The 25,092-nt window shown below is 43.9% G+C and overlaps 1 protein-coding gene across 7 annotated transcripts in view; it reads left to right on the top strand.

Annotated features, from left to right (window-relative positions):
* Positions 1 to 25,092, top strand: part of SEMA5A (semaphorin 5A) — a 477,675-nt gene that overhangs the window by 375,032 nt on the left and 77,551 nt on the right. For all 7 annotated transcript variants that reach the window (XM_027125304.1, XM_027125302.1, XM_027125301.1 and 4 more), the window contains 3 exons: positions 964 to 1,171; positions 16,537 to 16,654; positions 24,857 to 25,038. In XM_027125304.1, the coding sequence (XP_026981105.1) occupies positions 964 to 1,171; positions 16,537 to 16,654; positions 24,857 to 25,038 (508 nt within the window). The remainder of the gene's footprint in view (positions 1 to 963; positions 1,172 to 16,536; positions 16,655 to 24,856; positions 25,039 to 25,092) is intronic.

Below are 25,092 nucleotides of genomic sequence, written 5' to 3'. Positions count from 1 at the left end.
ATCCCCATGGGTTTTATGAAGTCAGTGCCTTCAGGGTTATTTGAGGAACTTGTGGACGGCTTTCAGAAGTGCTTCTAGAGGGTTGGGTCTCATACCCTGGACTTGCATACTGGCCTTGGGGGCCTCAACACAGCACGCCAAGGACGACAGCACATTTCAAGTCTGGGTCCCAACCCTGGGGGTTGGCTGCACCATGCCACTCCCTGGTGGAGAGGACCCTTCTCTGTGCCCATCACAGCCACTCTGGAGAGTCTTTGGGGTTCCAAGGACTCTAGGACACTTGTCCTCAGGCAGTGCTCATAGCCAAAATAAATGAGCATAAGCACATGGTGAGCAGAAAAGCTCGAGTGGGGAGGGAACCGAGTCAGAAATGATGTTCATTAGTACAGGAGAGAAGAAGCCATGGAGCTGAGACCCAGAAGAGCATCCCGCAGAACAAGCTTGGGGGAGAAAGAGAGGAAGGAGGGGATCCAGACAGAAAGGCAGAGAAGGATGTACTTCCAGGGCAGGAGGGAAGCAGGTGGTCCTCTGCTCCCTGCATATCTGCAACTGTCCATCATGTGGGGTCTTCTGTGCTGGGGCAGCAGGGTCAGCTCCTCTGTCTCTCACTGAGAATCCAGGGATTCCTCTCACCTGATGTTCTCCAGGGGATGGTGTAAAGCTGGCTGCGTTGAGCCGCAGTGAGCTTACTGTGCTCTGGGTCTCTAGACTTGCATCGGGACCAGGCAGCTCGTAGCCGAGTGGTTCTCGTCCTTGGCTGTATGTCCGCGCTGCTGAGAGCTGGGAAAATACTGGCGCCTGGTCCCACATACAGCGGGGCTAACTGAACAGGTCCAGGGTAGGGCCCTGGCATCAGCAGATGACCCTGCGTGCAGCCAGGCTGGAGAACCCCGGTGGCTCAGCTGGCGAGTGGCTGGTGCGACCCGTTGACCTCACTTTCTTCTTTCTCTGTCGCCTCCGCAGATTACGGCACCATTAAAAAAGTGCGGGCGCCCCTGACTCAGACCTCGGGCAGCTGTTTGCTGGAAGAGATGGAGCTCTTCCCCGAGAGGCGGCCGGAGCCTATCAGAAGCCTGCAGATCCTCCATAGCCAGAGCGTCCTGTTCGTGGGTCTGCGGGAGCACGTGGCCAAGATCCCACTGAAGAGGTGCCAGTTCCACCACACGCGCAGGTAGGGCAGCCCCAGGGGACCGTCCGGCGTGCTGGCGCCCCTTGTCGAGGCGCCACCAAGAGAGAGGGCACAGGAGCCCCGAGGGCTTTCAGATTTCCCGTGGTTGAATGGGATGAGGACCTCAGCATCCTTGTGAATCCTGCATCCCAGGATGCAGAGAGCTCTGATGCGAACCAGGCTGTTGTGATGACAGTTAACACATCAGTATCTGTGGGGGAGCAGCCACTGTGTAACGTCTGTAAGCAGATGTCAGGATTAAAATAAATGTTTCAGTGCGTTATAACATTCAGTGATGATGCCCATATTTGGTGTTCCTGAATTAATCTGCTACGCACACATATTTTTTTTTAACCTGGCCACTAAAGCATTTTAAACCTCACTTTCTCATCTAACACATGTGAATTGCTGTAGAATCAAATGGGAAAATATATGTAATGTAAAATGCAAATGGGCAAAATGGGTATTCTTATGTAGAAGGAAGGTTTTTATGTTTAATAAAAATCGTTCCAATATTCCTTTCTAGATGATTTTAGACAATGAGGTATATATATAATGTGATGCCTCCTTTGGTATCAGAGTGTCGAGAAATAAATAACCTTAGGGACCTCCCAAGTAATAATGATGCTGTTGTGACTAATAATAACAAATAGTGACATTGATTAACAGCTATCTTTTATATAACACCTTTTCCCTAAATTTAACTGATGGCTGCTTGAAATGTGTTCTGATTTGTGTTTCCTGCAGGACTAGCCTAGGGCAGGAATTATTCTAGCCCAGTTGCTGATGGTTCAGTGGGCGACAGGGAGGGTTGGGGTCTCTTTAACAGGAGTGTCACAAGTTAAATGAAGCTGGAAGGGCACCAGTCCTCCAGCTGCAGCCCAGCATGCTCTGGGGGGACATGACAGGGGATAACAGGCAGGAAAACAGGCCTGTGCCATACACAGGTATTTCTGGTGCTGAAATGAGAGTTTCTGGTTTGCAGTGCACAAGGCAATTCACCTTTATCCTGGTGCTCTGCTAGCTCAGCAACTTGTAGGTGCAACTTAGGCAACTAGGTCCTGCATCAGGTCAGGGAGGCCAGGCATCGTCTGCGCACTCCTGTCTCCTAGGCAGCTGCACTTGAAGTTCAACCATGAATCCACAGGCATCAACCACCACCAGGCCCAGCCGCCCAGGAGGAGTTGACAGTTCCCCCTTTTTCTTTCAAGGAGAATAAGCCCCTTGCCTGTCTTTATCAGGCTCCTGGGAGGACAAGATTTTACAGTTATATCTAGAGCTGAATCTCCCTGCTGTTTGCTTGTCCACACGCTCAGAGAAAAGCAGTGAGAGATGATAACTTTATTGTAAACTGGTAGACTGTGGTCCTCTGTGTGCTCACACCCAGAGTGGGTTAGTTTGTATTTGACCCTTAAATATTCCATTAGAGAAAAGAAAATCTAAACATTTCAACCCAAGAGTTTCTCAGGATTTCTCCCCATGTTTCTCTGCTATCTTCCTCTTATAGAAAGATAGGAAGACCTCTCTAACACTCATTGCAGAAAAAAATCCATTTTTAAGGAACTGGTGTCTACATGACCAGATCTCTTTTTTATAAATTATGGAGAAAGATAGTGTGGGTTTTTTTTTTTTTTCTGGACAAAAGCAATTTTAACTTTCAAGAAATACGCCTAAAGAAATACACGGCATAGGGACAGGATAACAATTGAGTAACAATAAGTACTCATTTCTTTGTTCGATATATTTTTCATAGTACAATGTAAGTAATTTTGTTATCAGAAAATCATTTTTATAAATGAATTTTGAAGTGTTTAGAAGAGAAATTGAGCTTAACTAAATTACCTGTCTCCTTCAAAATCATATTCACGTTGTTCATTTTTTTGAATATCTGTTTTTCAGCGGCAATGCAGTTTGATATCAATTAAAATGCTTATAAATGATAACAGTTGATACTATTTCCCAAGATTCTTTTACATGTCTGGCACTGCGCCAGATCTTATCCCCACTTTCCTTCATCATTACACCCTGACAGTAAAGTCAAGTATCATCTCTATTTTTCAGAGGAGGAAATGGTGTCTGGGACTTCTGGCATCCTGTCCAAAGTCACATAGCTCATGTGATGTGAAACCCAGGTTCAGAGCCGGACTCTCTGACCCCAAGGCCCAGACTTTATCTTTGGTTCATTGTGTTGCCCCTGGTACAATGAGGACATCATGCTCAGTGGTCAGATTTCAGCAGGGACGAGCCTTTTTTTTTTTTTTTTTCGATACGCGAGCCTCTCACTGTTGTGGCCTCTCCCATTGCGGAGCAACAGGCTCTGGACGCGCAGGCTCAGCAGCCATGGCTCACAGGCCTAGCCACTCCGCGGCATGTGCAATCTTCCCGGACCGGGGCACGAACCCATGTCCCCTGCATCGGCAGGCAGACTCTCAACCACTGCGCCACCAGGGAAGCCAGGGATGAGCCATTCGATGGCATTTTTCGCGGTGTTCTTGTGAGCCAGAGCTAGTTAGTACCAGGACAGGCTGAACTCAGGTGTACTGACGAGTACTCCCGGCTTCCCATTAGTGCCTGCCTTATCATGCCTGCCACCAGGCTGGGTTAAGGAGACCAAAAAGAGGTTTTGTACCCCTGGGTTACTGTAAAAGGAGTCTCCATTCTCTAGCTGCTCTAGAGGTGACCCTGGACCCAGGAGGGGCTGCAAACAGTGCACGCCTGCGCCCTCCACACTGTGCACACATTGAAACTTGGAGCCAACGGCACAGTGTTTTTAACTTCGCGTAGCTGTTTTCCTCGGAAAGCTGTTTGGAAAGAACAATATTTTAAACATATATTTCAGATGAGTTTGACCTCAAAAACTAAGCAGAAAGATTTTGTTTTGATTTTAACCTTTTTTTTTTGCACAATCCATTTAAGAAATAGCATGGAAAAACTATGCAAATCATAAAACAGCTCATCAGGTTGGATGGTGACTTCTGGGGATGTAGAGTGGGAGAGAAATTTTACCTTTCCTGTGTATCCTTGGCACTCTAAGACTTACTTACCACACGCATGTGTTAGTTTCATGAAATGAATGAATATTTGCTGAATTCTGAAGAATATGGGAATCCGGAAAGGGCTGCATATGGGTACAGCATGTGAAATGGAAGGTAGGTAAGCTGACACCACCCTCACCTGAGGCCGGTGCCCAGCCAGGGGCTCCCAATAGCAGCGTGAAAGTGGTAAAAGGTCTTCATAGGGATGCACGAGGTGAAGCAGGCAAGAATAGCCACTAACTTAATTCCTACTGATGTAAGTACCAATATAAAGTCATAACTTGCCACTTGGAGGAAAACAGACTGGCCAAGAGCTGATAGAGGTCTTATCTCCCTGCTTCAAGAAGAAAAGAATGATCACGGGACTTGAGCTGCAATAGTCACGTCCAGAAATCAAGCTGTTATTCCCCACACCACCACCCCCAAGGAAATAGTGTAACCTTCAGTTAGTCTGGCTGATTGAAACTCCTCAGGCCTAAGGAAAGGAAAGCTTGGGGAAGTGGTGATGGAAAGGCTTTTGATTTAGACTTTAAAACCATTTTAAGGATTGTGCATTAATTAGATCAGTGGGTTGGCAAACTTTCTCTGTAAAGAACCAGACAGAAGATGTTTAGGCTTCCCAGGCTATAGGGTCTCTCTTGCAGCTGCTCAACTCTGTCCTTGTAGCATGGAAGCAGCCACAGACCATAGTGAGTGGGTGTGGCTGTGTGTCAGCAAAAGGCACACAGGTTCATCGGGCAAAGGAAGGATTCACTTTTAGATTCAGTCAGTTTATTACTTATGTAGACAACAAAAGTAAGAGCAGAAAAGGTGTCAGTTACCCAGGTCCCTTATCCCACAGGTGACACCAAAACAGAAGAGGCCAGATGACAATGCACGGGAGAACTCGGGCCCCACGCTGCTGAGGAGCTGATTCTGTGCTGTGGTTTTATAGCCTGCAGCTGCCTCCCAGTAGGGGCGAGAGTAGGGGGCAAAAAGCCTTATACCTCATTAGAACCCAGGAGGCGATGAGAAACCATCTCCTGACAGCCTCCCTGGAGCACAGGGAGGTGGGAGGAAAACAGCTTTGTAGCAGGCGCTCATAATCCTCCCATGCGCGTGATCGGGTGGGTCCCAGGGCACTCTGCCAAAGCTTAGCTTAGCTGTAGTTAAGCTTTGCCCTATGTGGAGACATGAAAAGCCACCAGGGCACCAGGGCCAAGCATTCGCCTACCCTGTGTTTCAGTAAAACTTTAGGGAGCAGGCTGGATTAGGGCCATGCACTGTCATTTGCTGATTCCTGAATTAGATTATTATCGTGTACGCCTTTTGAATGAATGAATGTGCCTTACATCATTACATACACTAATTTTTAAAATTAGGCGTTAAATTACATAAATTAAGTGTTAAATTACATAATTTAACTCTAAACCCTAGTAAATTAACAACAGAGCGTTTTCTACTCTTCAGACATTCATATATTCTTTAGTTTCTGTTTGACACCCACCACGATTCTGAGGTAAGATAAACCTATCAGCTTGTAGTGTTAACATTTTATAGATGAGGGATCAATCGGAATCAGAGAGAGAATGTCCAAAGAATCATCAGGCAGAGAACAGAAATTAGAATTCTTCCTTCAGCCTTTGGGAATGTGAGCTCCTGAAGGCTGGGCATTGTCTTTCCAGGTTCCGTACAGCCTTCAGCATGTGTCCGGCCTGAGACAGGCTCAGTAAATACTTATCAAATTAACAGATGGACACTCTGCCTCTCCCCTTTCTGTTATTTTTCTTTATAACCTAAAAAGAAAACCTCAATTCTTGTGTAACAGTAAAGCTCCCTTTACAGAAAAGTGCAGTGATATAAAACATTAGCCAAAGGATTGAAAACCCTTCATCCTTAGGTGTTTATTTTATTTTTGCTTTGCTGTAAAAACTATTTGGAGAGAGAAGGAAAGCTGGGAACTGGAAGATGCATAGCCTGTATATAACATGAGACATGGCTTCTAAATTTTGCTTTATAAAACTGCAGGGAAAGAGGAAACCATTAAGAAAAATACGTTGGCTCCATTTGTGAATGGGTGTCTAGTCATTCTTAGTTCAGTTAGCCTGTAATAAAAAAATTAACACCTCATTAAGAAAACTAGCATGGAAATGAGATTCCTGCAGGATATTTATTGCTTGAAAGAGCTACAGTTTAAAAGGTGGAGTTAATAGGTTGTTACCTTTATTAATTGCATATTCTCTAAAGACAGCATCTGCCTGATGGGAGAAACACATGTATAGAGAGCAATTGCGGGATCCCCACAAGGTGCCCCAGCAAGACAGCCCTAGCCATTCAGTTATGAATCATATAAACATCAGAAGGACATTTTGAAATGTACCCATTTTACAAAGTAAATATGCTCCCTTCAAAATAAACTTAATATTTCCCTAATCTCAACATCTTGAGTTTTTGTTTGCTTTGGCTTTGGTGTAGCCTCTAACGACTGTGGATTTTCCTTAGTTAATTCACTTATAGTATATTTATTGAATCTTATGTGTACCAAGCACCAAGCCAGGCTCTGAGTGTATGATGATAGATGAGACATCACTGACTCTGTCTTCGCGGGGCTCAGAACCTAATGAGAAATTCCGACATAAATAAAACCTCCCAAATATCTCTTGTGGATTCAAGCCAAAGGGCCTTGGAGTTACCTTAGACTTTATCCCCAAATCGATTTATCATTAAAGTCTGACCCTGGACTCCACTAGGACCTAATCTCCAAGCCTGCCATCGCTGTACAGTTATTTTTTTAAGCTATATCTGAATCACAACCAGTGCTCCAATGTTAAATTTCCAATAGTAAGGGAAATAATTACCAAGTTATGATATACTGACTCGGTGGAGTATCCACTCAGTGGGTTATTCTGAAGGCATTAAATGATGACAGTGAAGACATCTGTATGATATGATATTAACTGAAAAAAGCAAGACACGTTATTTGTTTGCCATCATTAATACTGTTTAAAACATAGAAGGAAAAGACCGAAAGTATACATGCCAACATGCTGTTCACAACTCCAAAATACATGCCAACGTGCTAATTACAACCGTGAAATGCATGCCAACGTGCTAATTGCAACATTGTAAGAGGGGGTCCGAGGTGGGCTTGGGCTGGAACACAGCGTCTTCCAGAAACTCATTAGTTACACCCGCAAGTCCTGGGCGGGGTGGAAAAGGAACAGTCAAAATGTGATACGTAGAATATGAACGTGCATGAACTAGACTAGTAAATTAAGAAATGTAAGTCATACTACTGTTCTGTGATAATCAGGGAAAAATGTAGGTTATGTGTGGTGTGACACACAATTTGGGAGGGATTCTCTATTCTAAAAGGAATTCTCTATTCTAAGGAAAAGAATATCAAATTATAAATACAAACATGACAGAGGCCAATCACAGAATCTTTTTTTTTTTCATCTATCAAACATTTTTTGAACAGTTCCAGGCAAGCTTTATTCTGAATGCAGGGAATACAGAGAGAAATCAGATATGGCCGTGGCTTTTTATTTTAATTTTTATTGGAGTATAGTTGATTTACAATGTTGTGCTAGTTTCAGGTGCACAGCAAGGTAAATCAGTTATACATATACATATATCCACTCTTTTTAAGATTCTTGTCCCATATAGGTCATTACAGAGTACTGAGTAGAGTTCCCTGTGCTATAAGTAGGCCCTTATTAGTTATCTATTTCATATATAGTAGTGTGGATGTGTCAATCCCAATCTCCCAGTTTATCCCTCCCCCCTCCCCCTTGGTAACCATAAGTTTGTTTTCTACATCTGTGACTCTATTTCTGTTTTGTAAATAAGTTCATTTGTACCATTTTTTTAAGATTCCACATATAAGCAATATCACACGATACTTGTCTTTTCTGTGTCTGACTTACTTCACTCAATATAACAGTCTCTAGTTCCATCCATGTCACCTACAATCACAGAATCCTAAAGGGTCTCATGAAGTAAGGAAGTTCAAGCTTCCTTAGCTTCATGGTAAATCCACCTTTGACAATGATATAAACGTACATATGATCCAGGTGGACAATAAAAGCAAAGAAAATATTTGAGTGCCATCTTGTAGATATGCTATAGCCACCCGACAGTTTCAGGTTCCATTTCCTGTTCAGTTTCCTAAAAGAGCATGCTTCTGTCTTCTAAATGGCAATCCAGATAGTCACTTGGATAAAGTTTTAAAATCAGTACAGTTACCAACCTTTTGTACCTCAGTTGTGTTTGAGAGGCACAACTGAAGGGCTCACGCTGCGAGGTTTCATTATTTAATGTCTACTCTACAGATCTCCTGCTTTGGAGCTCCCAGATTTAACGCTACGTAAAGAACTCCATGGGGAGGCTTGGGCTGCAGCAGTTTTTCTCAGCTCCAGATCCTTGCATCTGAGCGATTCTGAGCAGAAACACCTTGGCTTTTATACCCTGAGCTCCTCCGAAGGTTGTATTTGCAGCCTGGTCCAGTGAGTTAACGATTCTTAAGGAAATCGTCATCCCTATGTGTCTGCAAAACAGCTCGCATACGGAAAGATCATGAGCTTTGGATGCAGGTGGATCCTGGATAAGCCTTTGGCTTGGTGTGTGATTATGAGGAGGTTACTCAGTGTGTTACTAGAGCAAAAGACAGCGACCATCTAATGGGTCTGGCAAATAAGAAGAATCCAATACGAGACGGTTCCTCTCCTATGCCGCGTGAGCATTGTATTCAGTTCATGTACGTCCTGCTGAGCCGGTGCTGCTCTCGTACACATGATTTGCTTTCATTGTCCAGATATACTTCACGTTGCCTCTGGACCTAACAGAGGGCAAACTAATCTGTTGTGAATTTGTTCTTCCACCTTTAAACAGCTTCACATTTTCTGAGATGTACAGGGCCCGTCAGGCCAGATTCCTCTCCTTGCATTAAGTTATTTACCTCGCTCTGGTCTGTTTGGGCAAAGGGATTTTCTGGCGGTTGTGAGACCCTACCTCGAGCACGTTCTGTGTGTAGGTGAGTGATGTCAGCATGGCCCCAGCCAACGGGCAGGGGCGTCTGTCGGTGGGTGTTCAGTAATCCCCCGTCTCAAGTGAGCAGGTACATATGCATACAAGCGGGGCTGATGGAGGCTGGACAGGGCCGGGTGTGAGGAGAGCCAAGTGCTTACCTTTGCCCATCCCAGTGGTTGGGGAGGGCAACAGAGAATCCAGATGCAAGGTGGGTACCACACGTGCCTCAACTGTTCTGCTGAGAGGGGCGGATGTCCTTCCTGGGGTGGGCTGTGCTCCACAGGAGGACGCCTCGGCCCAAGCCTCACTCACTCAGTCGCAGGCAAACTGCTAAGTCGAGTGAAGTATAAGAAGCCAAAATAATAATAATAAAAAGAATTTCTCTGGACTTATTGTCCTCTAGGGTTTTGTGTAAAACTTAAGATGGATAACTTGACACTTCGTACAGTCTTCAGGTGTGACTGCTGACCCTTCTACCTCTCCCGTGTCTTCTGATTCTGCCTACTAAACCCTCACGTACAGAAGGGTTTCTCTTGAAGAAACATGAGATGGGCAAGAAATAATTGTGTCTTCATTTTTATCCTTGACTGGCTGGAGAGGAAGGTAGACTGAGAGAGTGGACTTGGAGAAACCTACGATTACCTCTAGTTTACAGACAACAGAAGATCAAATACCAGAGTGTAGGCTTTTCCCTGAATGAAGAGGCCAGTGGATGCTTTCCCTCCCGGGCACAGGGACACAGCATTTTCCAAGTCACTTCTGGAAATTACTTCAACATCCCTGAGCTGTGAAGGGCTCATGTTTAGTCTCTGTGCCCCTTTTGTTCCTGAGTACAAGGCTAGACAGGCTGCCTTCCCTGGAGAGCTTCCCTCAGGCGGCAGAATTGGCCTTTCCAGAAAAATGTTGTGTTTGTTCTAGAGAAAAGTCCCCAGTGACTAAGGCCCACCCAGAGCCCAAAGTAAACAGCTCAGGAATCTGGGCAGGAAAATTAGGTGAAATGGGACTGTCCGTATCACATCAGAAACCAAAGCTGACTGCAAGTGCTAGATTTCCAGAAAGCATGTTTGTTTTGCTTACTTCAAATGCCCTCTACTTTTTTCACTGTTTTCTTAAACTATCAATTTTCCCATAATGTCTCACTGTAAAATTTTTATATCTACCTAATAAGATTTTTTTTTTCTTTTGGCTGCATTGGGTCTTCCTTGCTGTGTGCGGGCTTTCTCTAGTTGCAGCGAGCGGGGGCTACTCTTCATTGCGGAGCACAGGCTGGAGGCATGCAGGCTCATTAGTTGTGGCACACGGGCTCAGTAGTTGTGGCTCGCGGGCTTAGTTTCTCCACGGCATGTGGGATCTTCCCAGATCAGGGCTCGAACCCATGTCCCCTCCATTGGCAGGCGGATTCTTAACCACTGCGCTACCAGGGAAGTCCCTAAGATTTTAACTAAAAACTGTTTGCCTAATATTACTGGCAATACAAATGAATTATTTAAATTTGATATTATTTAAATTTGGTATTTGTTTTAAGACCACTAAGAAACTAATATGAGCAACTCAATAAAAAGTTTAGAAGATAAAGTTGAAGAAGTTTCTCAGAGAGTACAACAAACATAAGTTGATTCTAGAATGCATGAGACTGCTCCTACAGCTTGGGGCTAGAAATAGAGGCACAGTGACGTCACAGCCATGCAGTAAACGTGTATTGAGCACCTACTTCCTACAGTGCACTGCAGTCAGTGATAATTCATACTATAGTCAATATGGAATCACCATCATCTAAGGTTCATTCATAAATAATTCACTTTAACATGTTGGAAAGGATGCATGAAGAATTATAGTTTTTTTAAAAAATTATTATTATAATAATCTTTTTTAAAAATTAATTAATAAAAAAAGCAAACTGAAATGTGAAAAAAAATCCTCATTTAATTTAATCAGTGTAATTTAATGATAAGCCAGTATGATAAGCCAATAGCGAACAGTTTTTAATATATTAAATGTTAGTGACTAACTGAGTGTAAACATATATTTTTACTGGTAATTGTGTCTTTGCTTACTTGGCATGTGTCCTAACTTTTAAAAATGCTGTTGCAATTGTACTTGTATCTCAGTTCTTCTTGGGAATTATAAATTCTTCTTCTAGTAGATTTCATTATCTGACATAACCTACTCACCACAGCCAAATTGCCCTTGCTTAAGCAAAACCCCCATATTTTAATCACATCAGTACACTTCTCTGGAGTCTTGAGGAAACTCTGACCCAGCCAAGCTGCTCAGCTCACAGGATCATGCCATGTGCACAGGACTCCTTGTTGTCTCTCCTGGAACCACTGTGACCAGGGATGTGTTTCTTATTCAGCCAAACCCCAGCTGCATTCAAAGGCCAGCCTAAATAGCACCTCTTCCTGAAACTCTTCTGGGCCACAGCTCTCTCCTCTGATTCCTATAGCACCGGTTGTCAGGGCTTCTCAATAGTCATTCCTCACTATGACATTGTCAAGCAATGGTCATGAACGTCGTCTTCCCCCCTCACTAGACTGCAAGTTCATTCTTGATCCTTGTGTCTTCAACACATGGCACTGTGCTTGCACATGCAAGTAGCAAAAGAAATCATTGTGAATGGATCCAAACATGTAGCTGAAATACTTTGCACCGTTTAATGGAACACGCTGTGGTGTCTCACATCACCTTATTAAATAAAGACTCCGTGGCATGCACAGATTTAGTATTTTTGGTATAGAATGTTTTCAAACACTCCCAGAAATAGACAGCATATATTAATTTGTAATTATGTTTATAGATTAAGTAGAATAAGTATATGCAGCCCATCTCAAGAAAACTTTGTTTTTTTCTACCACATGATATAAGTTAATCCTCAGAACAGCCCAGTGAGGTATTATCCTAGTTTTGCAGAAGAGGAAACTGAAAAAAAAAATATGCTCCAGTTGGATTTACTAATTGAGGGACGTGTGGATGTCTTAGAATGTATTCCTCAGGAAGAGTACTGTCTAATTGGAATTTTCCAGTCTTATTTTCAGTGAGGTAATGTTTTTAATGCAACTCAAAGTAAAAGCAGAACCTGAAGTATATGGTGACATAGCAGTTAAGAATAAGGCAACTGAGATTGTCTTAGGTATTAAGACACTATTATTCACAAATAGATAAATTGTTCTCTCTCAGTGTCATCACCATGATAATACAAATAAAAATACTGACATTTGACATGTGATCTTTGTGCAGAATTTGGGAAGCACTTTGAAGGTGCAGCACTTACAAGGGAACCTAAATGCTTAGGGAGGGAGGCTTGAGGACTCAGCAGATTCTACACCCCAAACTTCCGCCAAAGCGCCACCTCCATTTATTAGGCTTTTTTTCAAACTCGCAAGTTTACTCCCTCCTACACTGTACGCTCTCCCTATGCTGGTCTTCCTGCCGAAACGCTCTGTTTTTGCTGAAAAGTATCACGTCAGTCACTCTGTTCCTCTCATTGGTCCCAGCTTAACTGGCTCTCCCCATATGTCTCCTCCTCCCCCTTTTGTTTTTTCCTTTGCAACTGGCTGCTGGTATTTATCTGGGCAGTTGTTTAATGTTTATTTCCTTCACTAAGAGGTGAGTTCTTTGGGTACAACTGACTGTGTCAGTTTTGTTTCCCGGTACACCCAGGAAACACTCTAAAAATCAGTTCAAGACAGGTGCTAAGTGTGTGCTGAATAAATGAATGATGGAAATACTTTTGAGATCCCATGTTTAATGAACACGTGTTGTTGATAAGGCAAGAGTTCTTAATATCAGAAATAAACTGACATAATGGCAGTTAGTGTGGCAGAAACAAGCCAGATGAAGTCATAGATACTTAGATAATCTAATATGCAAGGGGATCATATTCAGTAATTAGCTCCAGCTTTGCAGAAATACAGTGGAAGATTTTAATGAATATACCCATTTATTTCTATTACTCAACAAATAGCGTAACCGCAAACTTTAAAAAGTAAAGGAAGAGGGCTTCCCTGGTGGCGCAGTGGTTGAGAGTCCGCCTGCCGATGCAGGGGACGCAGGTTCGTTCCGCGGTTCGGGAAGATCCCACATGCCACGGAGCAGCTGGGCCCGTGAGCCATGGCTGCTGAGCCTGCGCGTCCAGAGCCTGTGCTCCGCAACGGGAGAGGCCACAGCAGTGAGAGGCCCACGTACCACAAAAACCAAAAAAAGTAAAGGAAGAGTTTCTATAAACTGTAATGTCATTAGATTAATTTCCTGTAAGAAAGAAAGTAGTTTATCCTTCTAGAATTAAGGCCTACATCTAAATATGCTTTTGCTCTAAAATACGCTTTCAATAAATGTGTTCTCAAATTAAACCTCAGATTCTGACCAACTTGTTTTCTGAATTCAGATACTTTCAGATACCAGGGCAGTATATCACGTGAGAATAATCTAAGGTTCTTAACAAAATAAGAAAAAAATTATTAAAAATATTCATCACACAAAGAAAAACATTTTCAAAGTGGAATAAAGAAAAGCCACTTTCGTGATGGCTCCGTTCATAGGAATTCTGTGATTTTCCACATGATCTCCTTAAGGGACGCAACTTCCAAAAATAGTAAGTTATGATGACTGGTTTTTCTTAAGGTATAATTTAGAATAAAGGTAGAGTTCGTCAGAATGTTCCCCATGGTATGAAACATTTTAAGTGAGGAAAACGTATTTAATATAAACGGTATTTTTAATGAATGGGCACTTGTGATTGTAGAGAAGTTTTAGTATTTTAAGTGTAATCTTAAGAATCTACAGAACCATCTGCAGTATCGGAAGAAAGAGACGTTATTACAAACAGCTTTTCACTGAAAACAGCTTAAAATATTCCATGTAACCCTGTGGCGTTGCTTCAGTTCTACAGACAGCTTTGCAAGGGGGAAGCCGCAACGTTAGGGGCTTGGTGGAATTTCCTCGTTTTTGGAAGTTTAAGTTTGTCTCATGGTCATACTGCTTGAATAAGAAACATGAAATGGAATTCAGGCTTCTTGAATAATTCCCGAAGTGTAGCCTTGCCCTTTTTGCCCCCTGACGGGAAAATGGGATCAAACACGGAGAGGATTCCGATGTGTGATGCACACCGTGGAATCCAGCAGTGACGCTAGTTCAGTACGACTGGGACTCTGGTCCTGCCTACGCCAGTCAATGCCCTGGAATCGGAAAAGATGAAATTTAAGAACAACCAACGGCAAGAGCACAGCCAGGCTTTCCCAGATAAGGCACCGCTCAGGCTGTAGGCGATCGAATAACTTTCGAGTTTGCTTCTGGATCTTCCCTGTAAAAGGCTCTCCTCAGCCCCTGTGGGCGGAGCCTCCTAACCAGGGCCCCTTTGGCGCTGCCGATGTTTGCTCCAATGAACTCTTGAACAGTTTAATCGACCTCAGTTTATCTTTTAACAGGTACAGGGTCACTTGTCAAAAAGTTCCAGTGAGGTTATGGTGACAGGTAACTGTTTCACACTCCTTCCCAGCCCTAGTCCTGCTGTGAGAAGCGCCAGTTTTAACCATTTGAACTTCTTGGGCTGGTTAATACACAATAATTGCATGGTAACTTAATCAGTAATAGTCTGTTGTTGTTGTTGTTGTTGTTTGCGGTATGTGGGCCTCTCACTGTTGTGGCCTCTCCCGTTGCGGAGCACAGGCTCCGGACGCGCAGGCTCAGGGCCATGGCTCACGGGCCCAGCCGCTCCGTGGCATGTGGGAGCTTCCCGGACCGGGGCACGAACCCGTGTCCCCTGCATCGACAGGCGGACTCTCAACCACTGCGCCACCAGGGAAGCCCTCAGTAATAGTTTTATACCTCTATTGCTTCATTTATTATCTTTACATGTATCTTCCCCAGCTGTGGAACTTGGACTTCTCCTTTCTCTGCTCCGATTTTTTCGTTTTAAAACGAGAATAAATAGAGTAGCTGACGGAGGTACTCTGTTTAAAGGTTTTATGAGGTTTACATGAGCAAATTGAGGTCCGGTTCTTAGAACAGTGCTTTATGCAAGGTTTACATATTTGATGTGTTAATAGGGGGTTTTAATATCATTAATATTAATGACTTATTGTTACTTCGACTGCCTCCCTGGCCCCATGTTTGATGATTATGCCATGATTTCTAGTCCTACTCTTGGTGAACTGGTAACTCTGTAACAGATGCAGCCCCTTGAAAGTTCTGCCCTAACTCAGAAGACCTTGGCACTTCCGTGCTGAACTCACCTGCCTTCCCTCACAACACTTTCCTGCACATCTGATCTCTTGACCCTTCAGAGACAAGGTGTCCAATGTCCTGCATTTCTGTGGGGTCATCTTCTGTGTAATTTTGACTGTCACAGTCATCTCTGTCTGTTTCCTCCCTCCCCACATCTACACTATATTGTGTTTATAACTTAGGGGCTGAAATCTTCATCTAATGATGCCCATGTTGTATATGAACTCTTTCGTTTAGACAAAGCTAAAATAAAATATCTACCATCTACAGTATTTCTGATTTAATATGTTGAATATTGTAGACAGGGCTATATTAAACCACTATTAAATTGAAATTTTTAATGCATTTTTAAGCTATGGTACTCAAAAGGAACACTTCTCTATTTTATTAAATTTGAACCGACCACGTTGCAGGGTTTGGGGTGTATTTGTTTGTCCTTGGGCAAATATTAGAAATTTTTGGTGTCTCCTTTTTCTCATCAATAAAGTTAAAATAATAATACCTCCCTCATTAGAGTTGTTTAAATGGTTAAATGACATAATAATTTTATATATCACAGTAGGTATTCAACAAATAATACCCATTATTAAGGGGATGAAGATGATGATAATGATAGTAGCAATGATGGTGGTGGTGGTGATGATGATGATGATAAATAAAGTGAAAACATTAATACATTCCTATAAAAGTTGTTTCTGTATAAAGGATGCAATCATTTTATATACCACGGTAGATGTTCAACAAATAGTACCTGTCATTAAGGGGGTGAGGATGATGATGGTGTGATGACAACTAGTATTTTAGAGCCTTGCAAGATTCTGACTCTAGATTGCTCATGACACCAAAAGGCTTCATGTTTGCATGGACAATCATTTGGTTGTCAGCCCTGGATCTTAGAAAAAAATAGATATTTCAAATAAAATTAATTTATTTAATTTTAATTAGATACTTACTGTCATATTCAGTTAGCTATGTTCTCTACTGTGCAGACGAAGACTTTGTTTCTCATCCCATGTCAAGGCCTAAGAGTCAATTCTTAGCTTGCATCTATGGTACTAGATAAACCTGCCTTTCTCTTGACCCTTTGGTGTGTGTTTCCAGTGCCTGCATTGGGGCCCAGGACCCTTACTGTGGCTGGGATTCGGTGATGAAGAAATGCACGAGCCTGGAGGAGAGCCTGAGCATGATGCAGTGGGAGCAGAGCATCTCCACCTGTCCTGTGAGTGTCCGTGTGTCCAGCTCTGGAAACACTGTCCATGGGAACCAAGCTGTCCTACAATCCTAACCCACGCTTCCGTGGTGTCCATGCATTTTCATATTAGAACCTTCCTCGCAAATCCAGTCTGTGCTCTCTTAACTTTTTCAGCCCCTCCTTGCACGGAGCCACATGAGATCCTGCTGACACCTTGCTGTCTGTTTTGAAGAGAAATATCTTAAGAGAGAGCAGTGCTGATTTGAAAATGGGATGCAACATTTCTGTTTTATTCTTGGATTTTTATGTCCAGAGCTTGGTGTGGACTATTTTGCCCTTTGTAGCATTAATAAAATAGCAATTGAAAGAATAAACTAAAGGATATTATGATGGAACGCCATGTGGGACAGTCTCCTCACTACTGCTCAGGGTCACAAAAAGTCCTGGGAGAAACAGCCTAATGTACATTCCCACAGGGAACCCTGCAGAATAGGGAGAAATTCCCCTGTGTTTAGAGCCGGACTCCGAATCCAAGAAAACAGATTTCACACTTTCCTTTGCCAATTTATTTGTTTGCATCCTCACTTATAGGATCCAGCCTTTCTTCCCCTTTGTCTTCAGAGCCCTCAATCAAGTCATTCCAAGTCTCTTTCTGTTCTCAGAGAACATGAGCAACAGCTATTAACTTCAATATATTTGAAAATTTAGTAAGTCCCTTTGCTGTCACATCACTGCTGATCTCCATGCTGTCATTTCTGGCCGCACCTCTGCAAGACAGAGGTGAGAAGGCAAGGGACACAGGCTGTTATTTTAAATCCGTGCTGTTCCTTCTGTTCAGAACTGCCTGAGGCGTCTGAACAGTCTGTCCATTTCTTATGAAGGAACCTGCACTTTCCATTATCTGAGCCACGTGTCAGGAAGCCTGTCCTTAAGTTTGTAAGTGAGAAAATCAGGCAGAGTGTCATGAGGGAGGCAAGGGCTATTAAATCAGCGTTGTTCCCCAAATGTTGGCAGGAGATCTAGGCCTTTCGCTGCAGAGCGGGTGTGTCACCACATCCAGGCTCTGAGCAAAGCCTTGCAGTGGGGTTAGCTGCTACTCCTTTGGGTTATTCAGCTTTGGATCTCTGAATTTAGAAGCAGACTTTTCTGTGGTGTCTTGTGAAACTGGTTAAAACATGCCACTGTCTGTGTGAAGTTCCTTCTTAATGTCTGCAACACACTTTAAAAGCACAAGCTGTTCACCTTAAATTCTTTGCAGCTAAAGAAAACACAAAGTGCGCTATCTGAAATGTACCTCTAAAGTTCAGACACACACTTTAGAAGAATCAGCGCATCTTCTTGTAGATGTTTGACCTTAGAGTTTTAATGGTAAAAAAAAAAGGCGGAAGATAATAGCAGTTCTTCTCAAGCAGTAAAGCCATTGGTCCAGGACTCAAGGCTGTTTTAGTGGATATCTGGGACATGCTTAGTTACACAAGGGGAAATACACACTCATCCACTTAGTTTATAACAAGTACGTCTTGTATGTTTCTGCGGTCAGAAAATGAAAGACCTGGTATTTAAGAAGCGACAGGAGGGTTATCACTAAAGTGGCTTCTTTCTGCTGAGAGGACAGCTTCTGTTATAAACTCAGGGAAGGTCAGAGGGCGATGTGGACCTGCGCTGGTTTCACAGCTGCCCCTCCACTATCTCTTTTTAAAAAAATGTAGTTGAGACGTGATCTCTGATTCGCTGTCCCTAAACCATACATAACAAGGTCTTTTTTTCTTCTGGTTTGAGGTGATTTCATTATACAAAACCATCTCTGTCATTTCATGCAGTGTAATTTGTCATTTATCAAGATATACTACTGATAAGAATATGCAAAGCATTTGACAACGGACAATAACTTATATCACTTTGAGCAAACCACAGGAAAGAAAAACATATTTTTTCTGACTTATATAGGCTACCAGATAGAAAATGGGAAATCCCATATTACCCAAATATTGTTTTAATTATACATCCATTTCAAAAAATCTCTTAGAAAGAAATGAGTTAGATGAAATGATTAGCATTAATATAGAGCAGACTTAGAGAAGTATTTTTAAAAGCTATTAAAATAGTAATTTGCTTCTATATTATTCTTTTTTTTAATTTTTGTCTGAAATGGAGGAAAGGCTTGACTTTATGGAGCAGAGTAAAGACAGAGAACTAGTTTCCACTTAAAGATCCTTATTTAAAAATGTTTATGGATTTCTTTTGTCCAGGAGACAGGGCAATAGTTGACCGACATATTGGTTAACATTCTCTTTTCTTATATTATTGTAATTAAAAACATTGTTCTCGGTTTAAGAGATTTGAAGGACTCAAGCAAGATCTAAATTTACATACCTAGAGTGATTCAAATAATATATCCGTCCTGCATAACTTGCAATATTGCTTAACAAGGATAGCATAATCTTAAAACTCTACCTGGGCTTTATTTATGCGTGAATGTCATCCACACCCTGTGTGGACATATGGTTATTAGCATACCATATCATACAATGAGTCTCTATTCCAAAATACGTCGTGCAGTGACTAGCAAAATACGTAGACCAAATAAGCTCCTAAATGTGTTAAAATAACAGATTCTTCCCTGGCTACTGTGTAATTATCATCTTTGGAGTGAAAGGAGAATTTAGCAGTGATTAAGCCCAGAGCCCTTTATTTAGGTGCCAGTACCATAGACCAGAGACTAAAGGGTTTACACAAGATCCTGAAACTACACTGAGAAAGAAATCGACTTAAATCCAGTACTTCTGACATTATTCCTAGTCTACAAGATGATGTAATTCCCAGCTGTCAACATCTTCCAAAGCAGTGGCTGATCAGTGGACTCAGTGATTGGTGACCCATTAGTCATCGGCATATTATGTTCATATAGCCTGAGAGGTATCACTGAAATCAACTGTAAAAGAAGGAAAAGGGAATTGAGGTTAATTGGGTGTTTTGATCGTGTGCTCAGTGCCATGTTAGGCAACTTTCAGTGGAGTATCTCATTTAATGTTCATGATGCTATTGCTTCCATTTTGTCTCATAGATGGAAGAAGTGGGATTCAGAGGCAATAAAGATTACCTCTATTCACCCATCTCGCAGAGGCCACACAGAGTTCCATCTTAGTTCTCTTCAAAGGTGCTATCTTCCCTTCATGTACTTCATTTATACAGATAGACTTAAGGACAATATTAAGTTGATGTCATAACATGAGACAAGCTACTCCAAAGAGTGCATCCAATATCCTGTTTTGTTACAGTCTCTGACCAAAGGTACATGAGCCTTAAAAGTAAATAAAGGAAAACATTTTAACTTCTGAAAATATATCCAAATAGAAAATATAAGACTTCAATTTAGTCATAAGAACATGATGGTTGGAGAACAGTAAGAACCTAAAGATATGCTCCAGGGACCTCTATGCTCATCAACTGCATCTACATCCTTCATCAGTTGGGAATTAATGAACTGAACATGAATAAATCAAAAGTGGGATTAAGGATTATGCTTGTTAACAAAAGTTGGCTCTAGCCAGCTCTTGGAAGTCCATTATTTCCTAGGTGAAGGGAACTTTGCTGTTACACAACTGGTGGTAAAAGTGCATGAAGCTGATTTCCATAAGAGTCTCATCAAAGAAAGTTCTAAGAATCACGTTACCCAATGAAATGGCTGAGATCACAGGCTCTGGATTAAGCTTGTTTAGACTGATTCTTGGGTCTTTTACAACCAGAGTGACTTTGAGCTAATTGAGTGACAACTGGGCTTCAGTTTTCCTATCTATAAAGTGAGATGTACGCTCTAGGGATGCTGTGAAGATGCAGTGAGATAATGCCTGTCAGTCACTCAGTGCAGTGCCTCACCTCACTGATAAGCTTAGCTTCTACAAAGGCTACCTCAGCTGGCACTCAACTCATGGCCCCGCAGGCCCCTTTCTACAAGTCACTGACTTATTCTTTTAGTTTGCCAGTTTCTACATATTTTTCCATCATAAAATGTCGTCTTCCAACATTCCAAATGATTGCTGCTTCCATCTTTATTCATTCATCACCATCATATTGTATTTCCCCCTGACTTCACAAATCTTTGAGTTTTGTATATTCATGAACTCTTGTAGTTATAGGGATCCTAACAATCTCTGTGCTGTTTCCTTTGCATTTTAGACAAGGAAACGGAAGCCAAGGGGGATTTAAGAGAATTAACCCATCTTTGCAGGTCCCCAAATCATCTGCCCCTACAAAAGTTTCTAATCAGTATTGGGGGGATTCATAGACATTCAAAAATCACAAGGACTTCCCTGACCTACATAACCCTTCTCACCATCACAGACAAGGAGGCAAATGTTAGGAACTGGAAGTCTCAGAGAGCCTCTGGTGATGGTGATGCTGGTCTGTGCTAGTCAGTCCACATCCCCTCCCCACCCCTGCCCCAAGGGCCTGAGCTTCCCCACTTCAGAGAGACTGTTCTCTCTCTCCTCCCAGGCTTTCTTGTTGTCTTGGGTCTGGCCAGTGTGCACCACGGGCAGGAGAATGAGGCTGGGGTCCTCCTTCCTGCCCTCCTTCAGCTCAGCCTGCAGCTTTGGCCAGGGCTTCATGCCGCATCACAGCCCCTGTCAGGCAGCCCCTTCCCAGGCTCTATTCTTCCCTCAGGCCCCCATAACCTGTCCTCCCCTCTCCCCAGCAGGCCGGCGCGATGAGCACGGTCGTAGCTCCCCGTGTTTCTGCTCCCTGCGGCTTCCGCATCCCTTGATGGTTCTCTTAATCCCACCCACACCTCTGCCCAGGTTGCCCTCATCACGTTCATTCCACACTCCTGCCAGGACCATCATAAATGCATGTGCTTAAGACTTGGATCGTCACCTCTGAAACCTCACTGGTACCATGAAGCCGTGATATTTTATACTCTGAAACTCGTGGGCTCCCTTTGCCTGAACCTCCAGCAAACATTCTAGAGGCGTCTGCCTCCTTCTGGGCTGGGTTGGAGTGTAGTCTACAGCACAGCAGGCCTTCAGAGAAGGAGGACGTTTTTGATGTCAAATTTTAGAGTCAACATGATGTGATAAACTACATGGATGGTGATATTCTCTTTTGATTGGTTTTTCATGTTGCTTTAAAAATTCACTTTTAAGCTCCTTAGGTTTTTGCACGATTTTCCATGAGCTGTGACATATATGTTTGTGTGTGTGTTTGGGGTGTAACAGGCACAACTATGTACCCCTACATCACACGCAGAGCAGCACCTTGGAAGCACAGTCCAGTCCTGGGCTCTGATAATCCCCACTTTCCACAGTTTATCTGTTCACCCATAACCCGCTCAGTAAGGAGTCCCTCATATCCTGTACAAAGCCAGCCAATGGCCCAAGCCTACCAGGATATTGAATAAAAGTTGTGAAATGTTTTCAATGTGAAACTGTGTCAAGCAGTAGTAGAAGCCCCCCTTCTCCTTTTTATCCCACTATAAGAATTCTTGTCCCCAATTTCCCCTTCCAGCCATCACCTACATGCCAGAAGCAGATGGGGAAGACTAGAGAACTGGCTTCCTTGTGGCCCAGATCTGGGTCTTGTCTGAGGTACAGCATCATTTGAATGCCTTGAGGGAGGCAGATAGAACCATATTTGCATTTGTGAAATCGAAATGGAGCTCAGCATCATTTCTGTGTGATCTGTGCAACGCTTTTACCTCTGGTCGGCCCTTAACTAGACAGTAGTCCCTGTGCCAACCACTTGACAAGTACTCAGGTGCCGTTTTCCTTAGCCTCCAAGCACAGCCCAAGGGTAGAAACTCTCATCACCCCTCTTTACTAGGGACTGCTGGTCCCCCGCCCCCGCCCCCCTCCCCGCCTCCCCCACCCCCATAGCACAGGTAGCTGGTGCGTCAGCCCCCATGCCCAGCCCCGCACGGCGCCCTGAGGGCAGAGCAGCAGAGGGGGGCTCCCCAGACTCAGAGCACATTCACAAAGTAATAGTAATGATCACGATCAGTCAAAATAGTATGGACCTATACTGTGTAGATATCATACAAATATGCTGTGTGATCACTGTTATTACTGATGCTGGCTCCATGAGCAAGGGCTTCATGCTTTTTACCGTGAGAACAGTCATAGCCACATTTACATAGCGGGCGGGTGTTTGGACTTGTGAGCATGGTCAACCCCAGTGCGAGCATCTGCTGATCCCTTTTCTACCTGCACAAGAGCCCTTTCGGCCAGAGGCAGCAAGAGGGCTGTTAAAGGATGGAGGAGGAATCCTGAAACTCGCAAGTGGCAGGGCCTTTGCTGCTTTAACAACAGATTCAGGGAGAAATTCATGGTGTGAACCCCCTTGTCACGCAGGGGTCTGTTCTCCAAGAAAACACTGAGGTCACCGTACGGTAGGAGCTGTATTCTTATCCTGGTGGGACGGGGGAGGTTCCAGGACCTTAGAAATGGGGATATTTTCCTCTTAGGAAAAATCTGCCTTTGTGCATCGCCTCACTCTGGGTGGGATCTGGTGAATCACTCTGAATCCAGAGGCCCATGCAGTGTCATCCTTTCCCTTTTGTCCCTGCTTCTTATAGAAATAGCCAGGTGTGGTTAGTGTGAGTGTGAAGTCTTGGAGTATCGATAAGAAACAAGAGGGGTAGAGTCACAACTGTGGCAGCTGGAGATGGGCAACCAGCCAGGTCAGAGGAGATGAACATGCTTAATGTTTACTCTTTCCTGTTGTATTTGGATACAGGGCAGAGGTAAAGCTCACTTGGATTTTCACACACAAAATATGGTGTCAGCTTTGTTCTGAAACTGTGTCGTGCAGGTACAGTTTGCCCCAGTGAAATTAACTGTCTCATCTGTGGAGTCCTCTCCTGTGTGAATGATGAGTCTTTAATCCCCCAGAATCATCCAGGGTGGGACCATGTGGGCGAGAAGGTGGGGCAGCAGAGAGTAACGTGAAACACATAACTTACTTGTGATCCCTTCTCTTCGTTTGTCATATTTTCTAAGAAATGCATAAGGCCCCATGTTAAATTTAGGAGGTTTGGACTTTAGGCCTTCTTCTGTCCCTTTTCAGAGGGGAGATTCCTTTTTGGGGTCTGGGTGATCTGAAGGCTGGGCCCCAAAACTCTCAAATCTGGAGGACACTCTAGCTCCTGAGAAAATTCCCTGGTCAGATTTACAGTGACATCGTGCGGTCTTCCACCTGCACTGGAGCTAGTCACCATGGGCCGGGGTGCCCGCCAGAGAGGCCCCTGCCTTCCACCCTCCCTGGAGGCCCTCAGAACGTCCACATCACAGAGCATCCGGGCCCCCTCTTCAGACCCTGCCGTGGCTCCTAGCTCAGCTCTCAGTTTTGCTTCCTCTGGACCACCTGCTCGCGTCCCAGCGACATTAGAGCCTGCTTGCCCTCAATACCACACAGCAGCATCATTCCCCTCTGTCATCACTCAGGCTGCTCCCCTCGGCGGCCCCGGCCGACTCCGTCACCTGGTGCCTCTCTCGTGCTTCAGGGCGCAGCGCAGCCTCCTAACCGTCCTTAAGGATCCTGCGAGTTTGCCGAGAGCCCCTTCTCCGCCCACAGCCCCTGCTCAGAGCTCCATCACTGGATTTACTTGTAGTAATGATGAGCGGTCCAGCTCCTCCTGGCCAGCTTACAAACTCTTGGAGGGTGGATATAGGATGGGTTTGACGGGGATGCGCCTAACAGCTAGTAGGTTCCGGTTGCTTAATACACGCTCTTTTAATACGTTATAAATTAAATGTTGTCAGTTTGAGGTGACTTTTGAGGCCGGGTCTTACATAATGCTAGCTGACCAATCTTGCATTATTTTAAGGTACATAAAAATGCAACAGAGTAGTACAGACGTGATTCTTCACTCCAATTCTTCTTGTTCCTTGGGTTTCTCACTTGAGGGAACAAGCCTAGTATCGCTTGATTGACAAGTCGTTATATCTCCCCCTCCTCCTTGAGGGAGGCAGATAGAACCATATCCTTCTTATTCCTCTTTTCTTCTGCCCCCTCCTCCCTTCTGCCTCTTTTTTCCCCTCCCTCTCCTCCATCACTGTCTCCACCAATGACCTCTGCTGCTTTACTTCAAAATACATCCCTGTTCCTCTCTTTTTAATCGTAATATGAAATATTCCAGATGAGTTCTGATGGTCTTGTGGGAGACCTTTCATTTTTTCCCTGTTATGTTTGCAGCCTTGACCCTTTCTGACATCCACATTTGTATCTGCTTCCTAGATGAGGAATCTCACCGTGGATGGGCACTTCGGCGCGTGGTCAGCGTGGACGCCATGCACGCACACAGACGGCAGCGCTGTGGGATCCTGCCTCTGCCGGACCCGCTCCTGCGACAGCCCGGCCCCCCAGTGCGGCGGCTGGCAGTGCGAGGGCCCCCGCATGGAGATCGCTAACTGTTCCAGGTGTGTCCCTCGCAACACTCGGGCTTAAACTCACGTGTGAGCTCAGCCTGCAGA

The sequence above is a fragment of the Aethalodelphis obliquidens genome, unplaced genomic scaffold (assembly GCF_003676395.1).
Source record: "Aethalodelphis obliquidens isolate GAN/ISIS:26980383/991018 unplaced genomic scaffold, ASM367639v1 scaffold29, whole genome shotgun sequence".
Taxonomy (NCBI): Eukaryota; Metazoa; Chordata; class Mammalia; order Artiodactyla; family Delphinidae; genus Aethalodelphis; species Aethalodelphis obliquidens.
The sequence above is the reverse complement of the archived record's forward strand: the minus strand, read 5'-3'. Positions and strand labels throughout refer to the sequence as shown.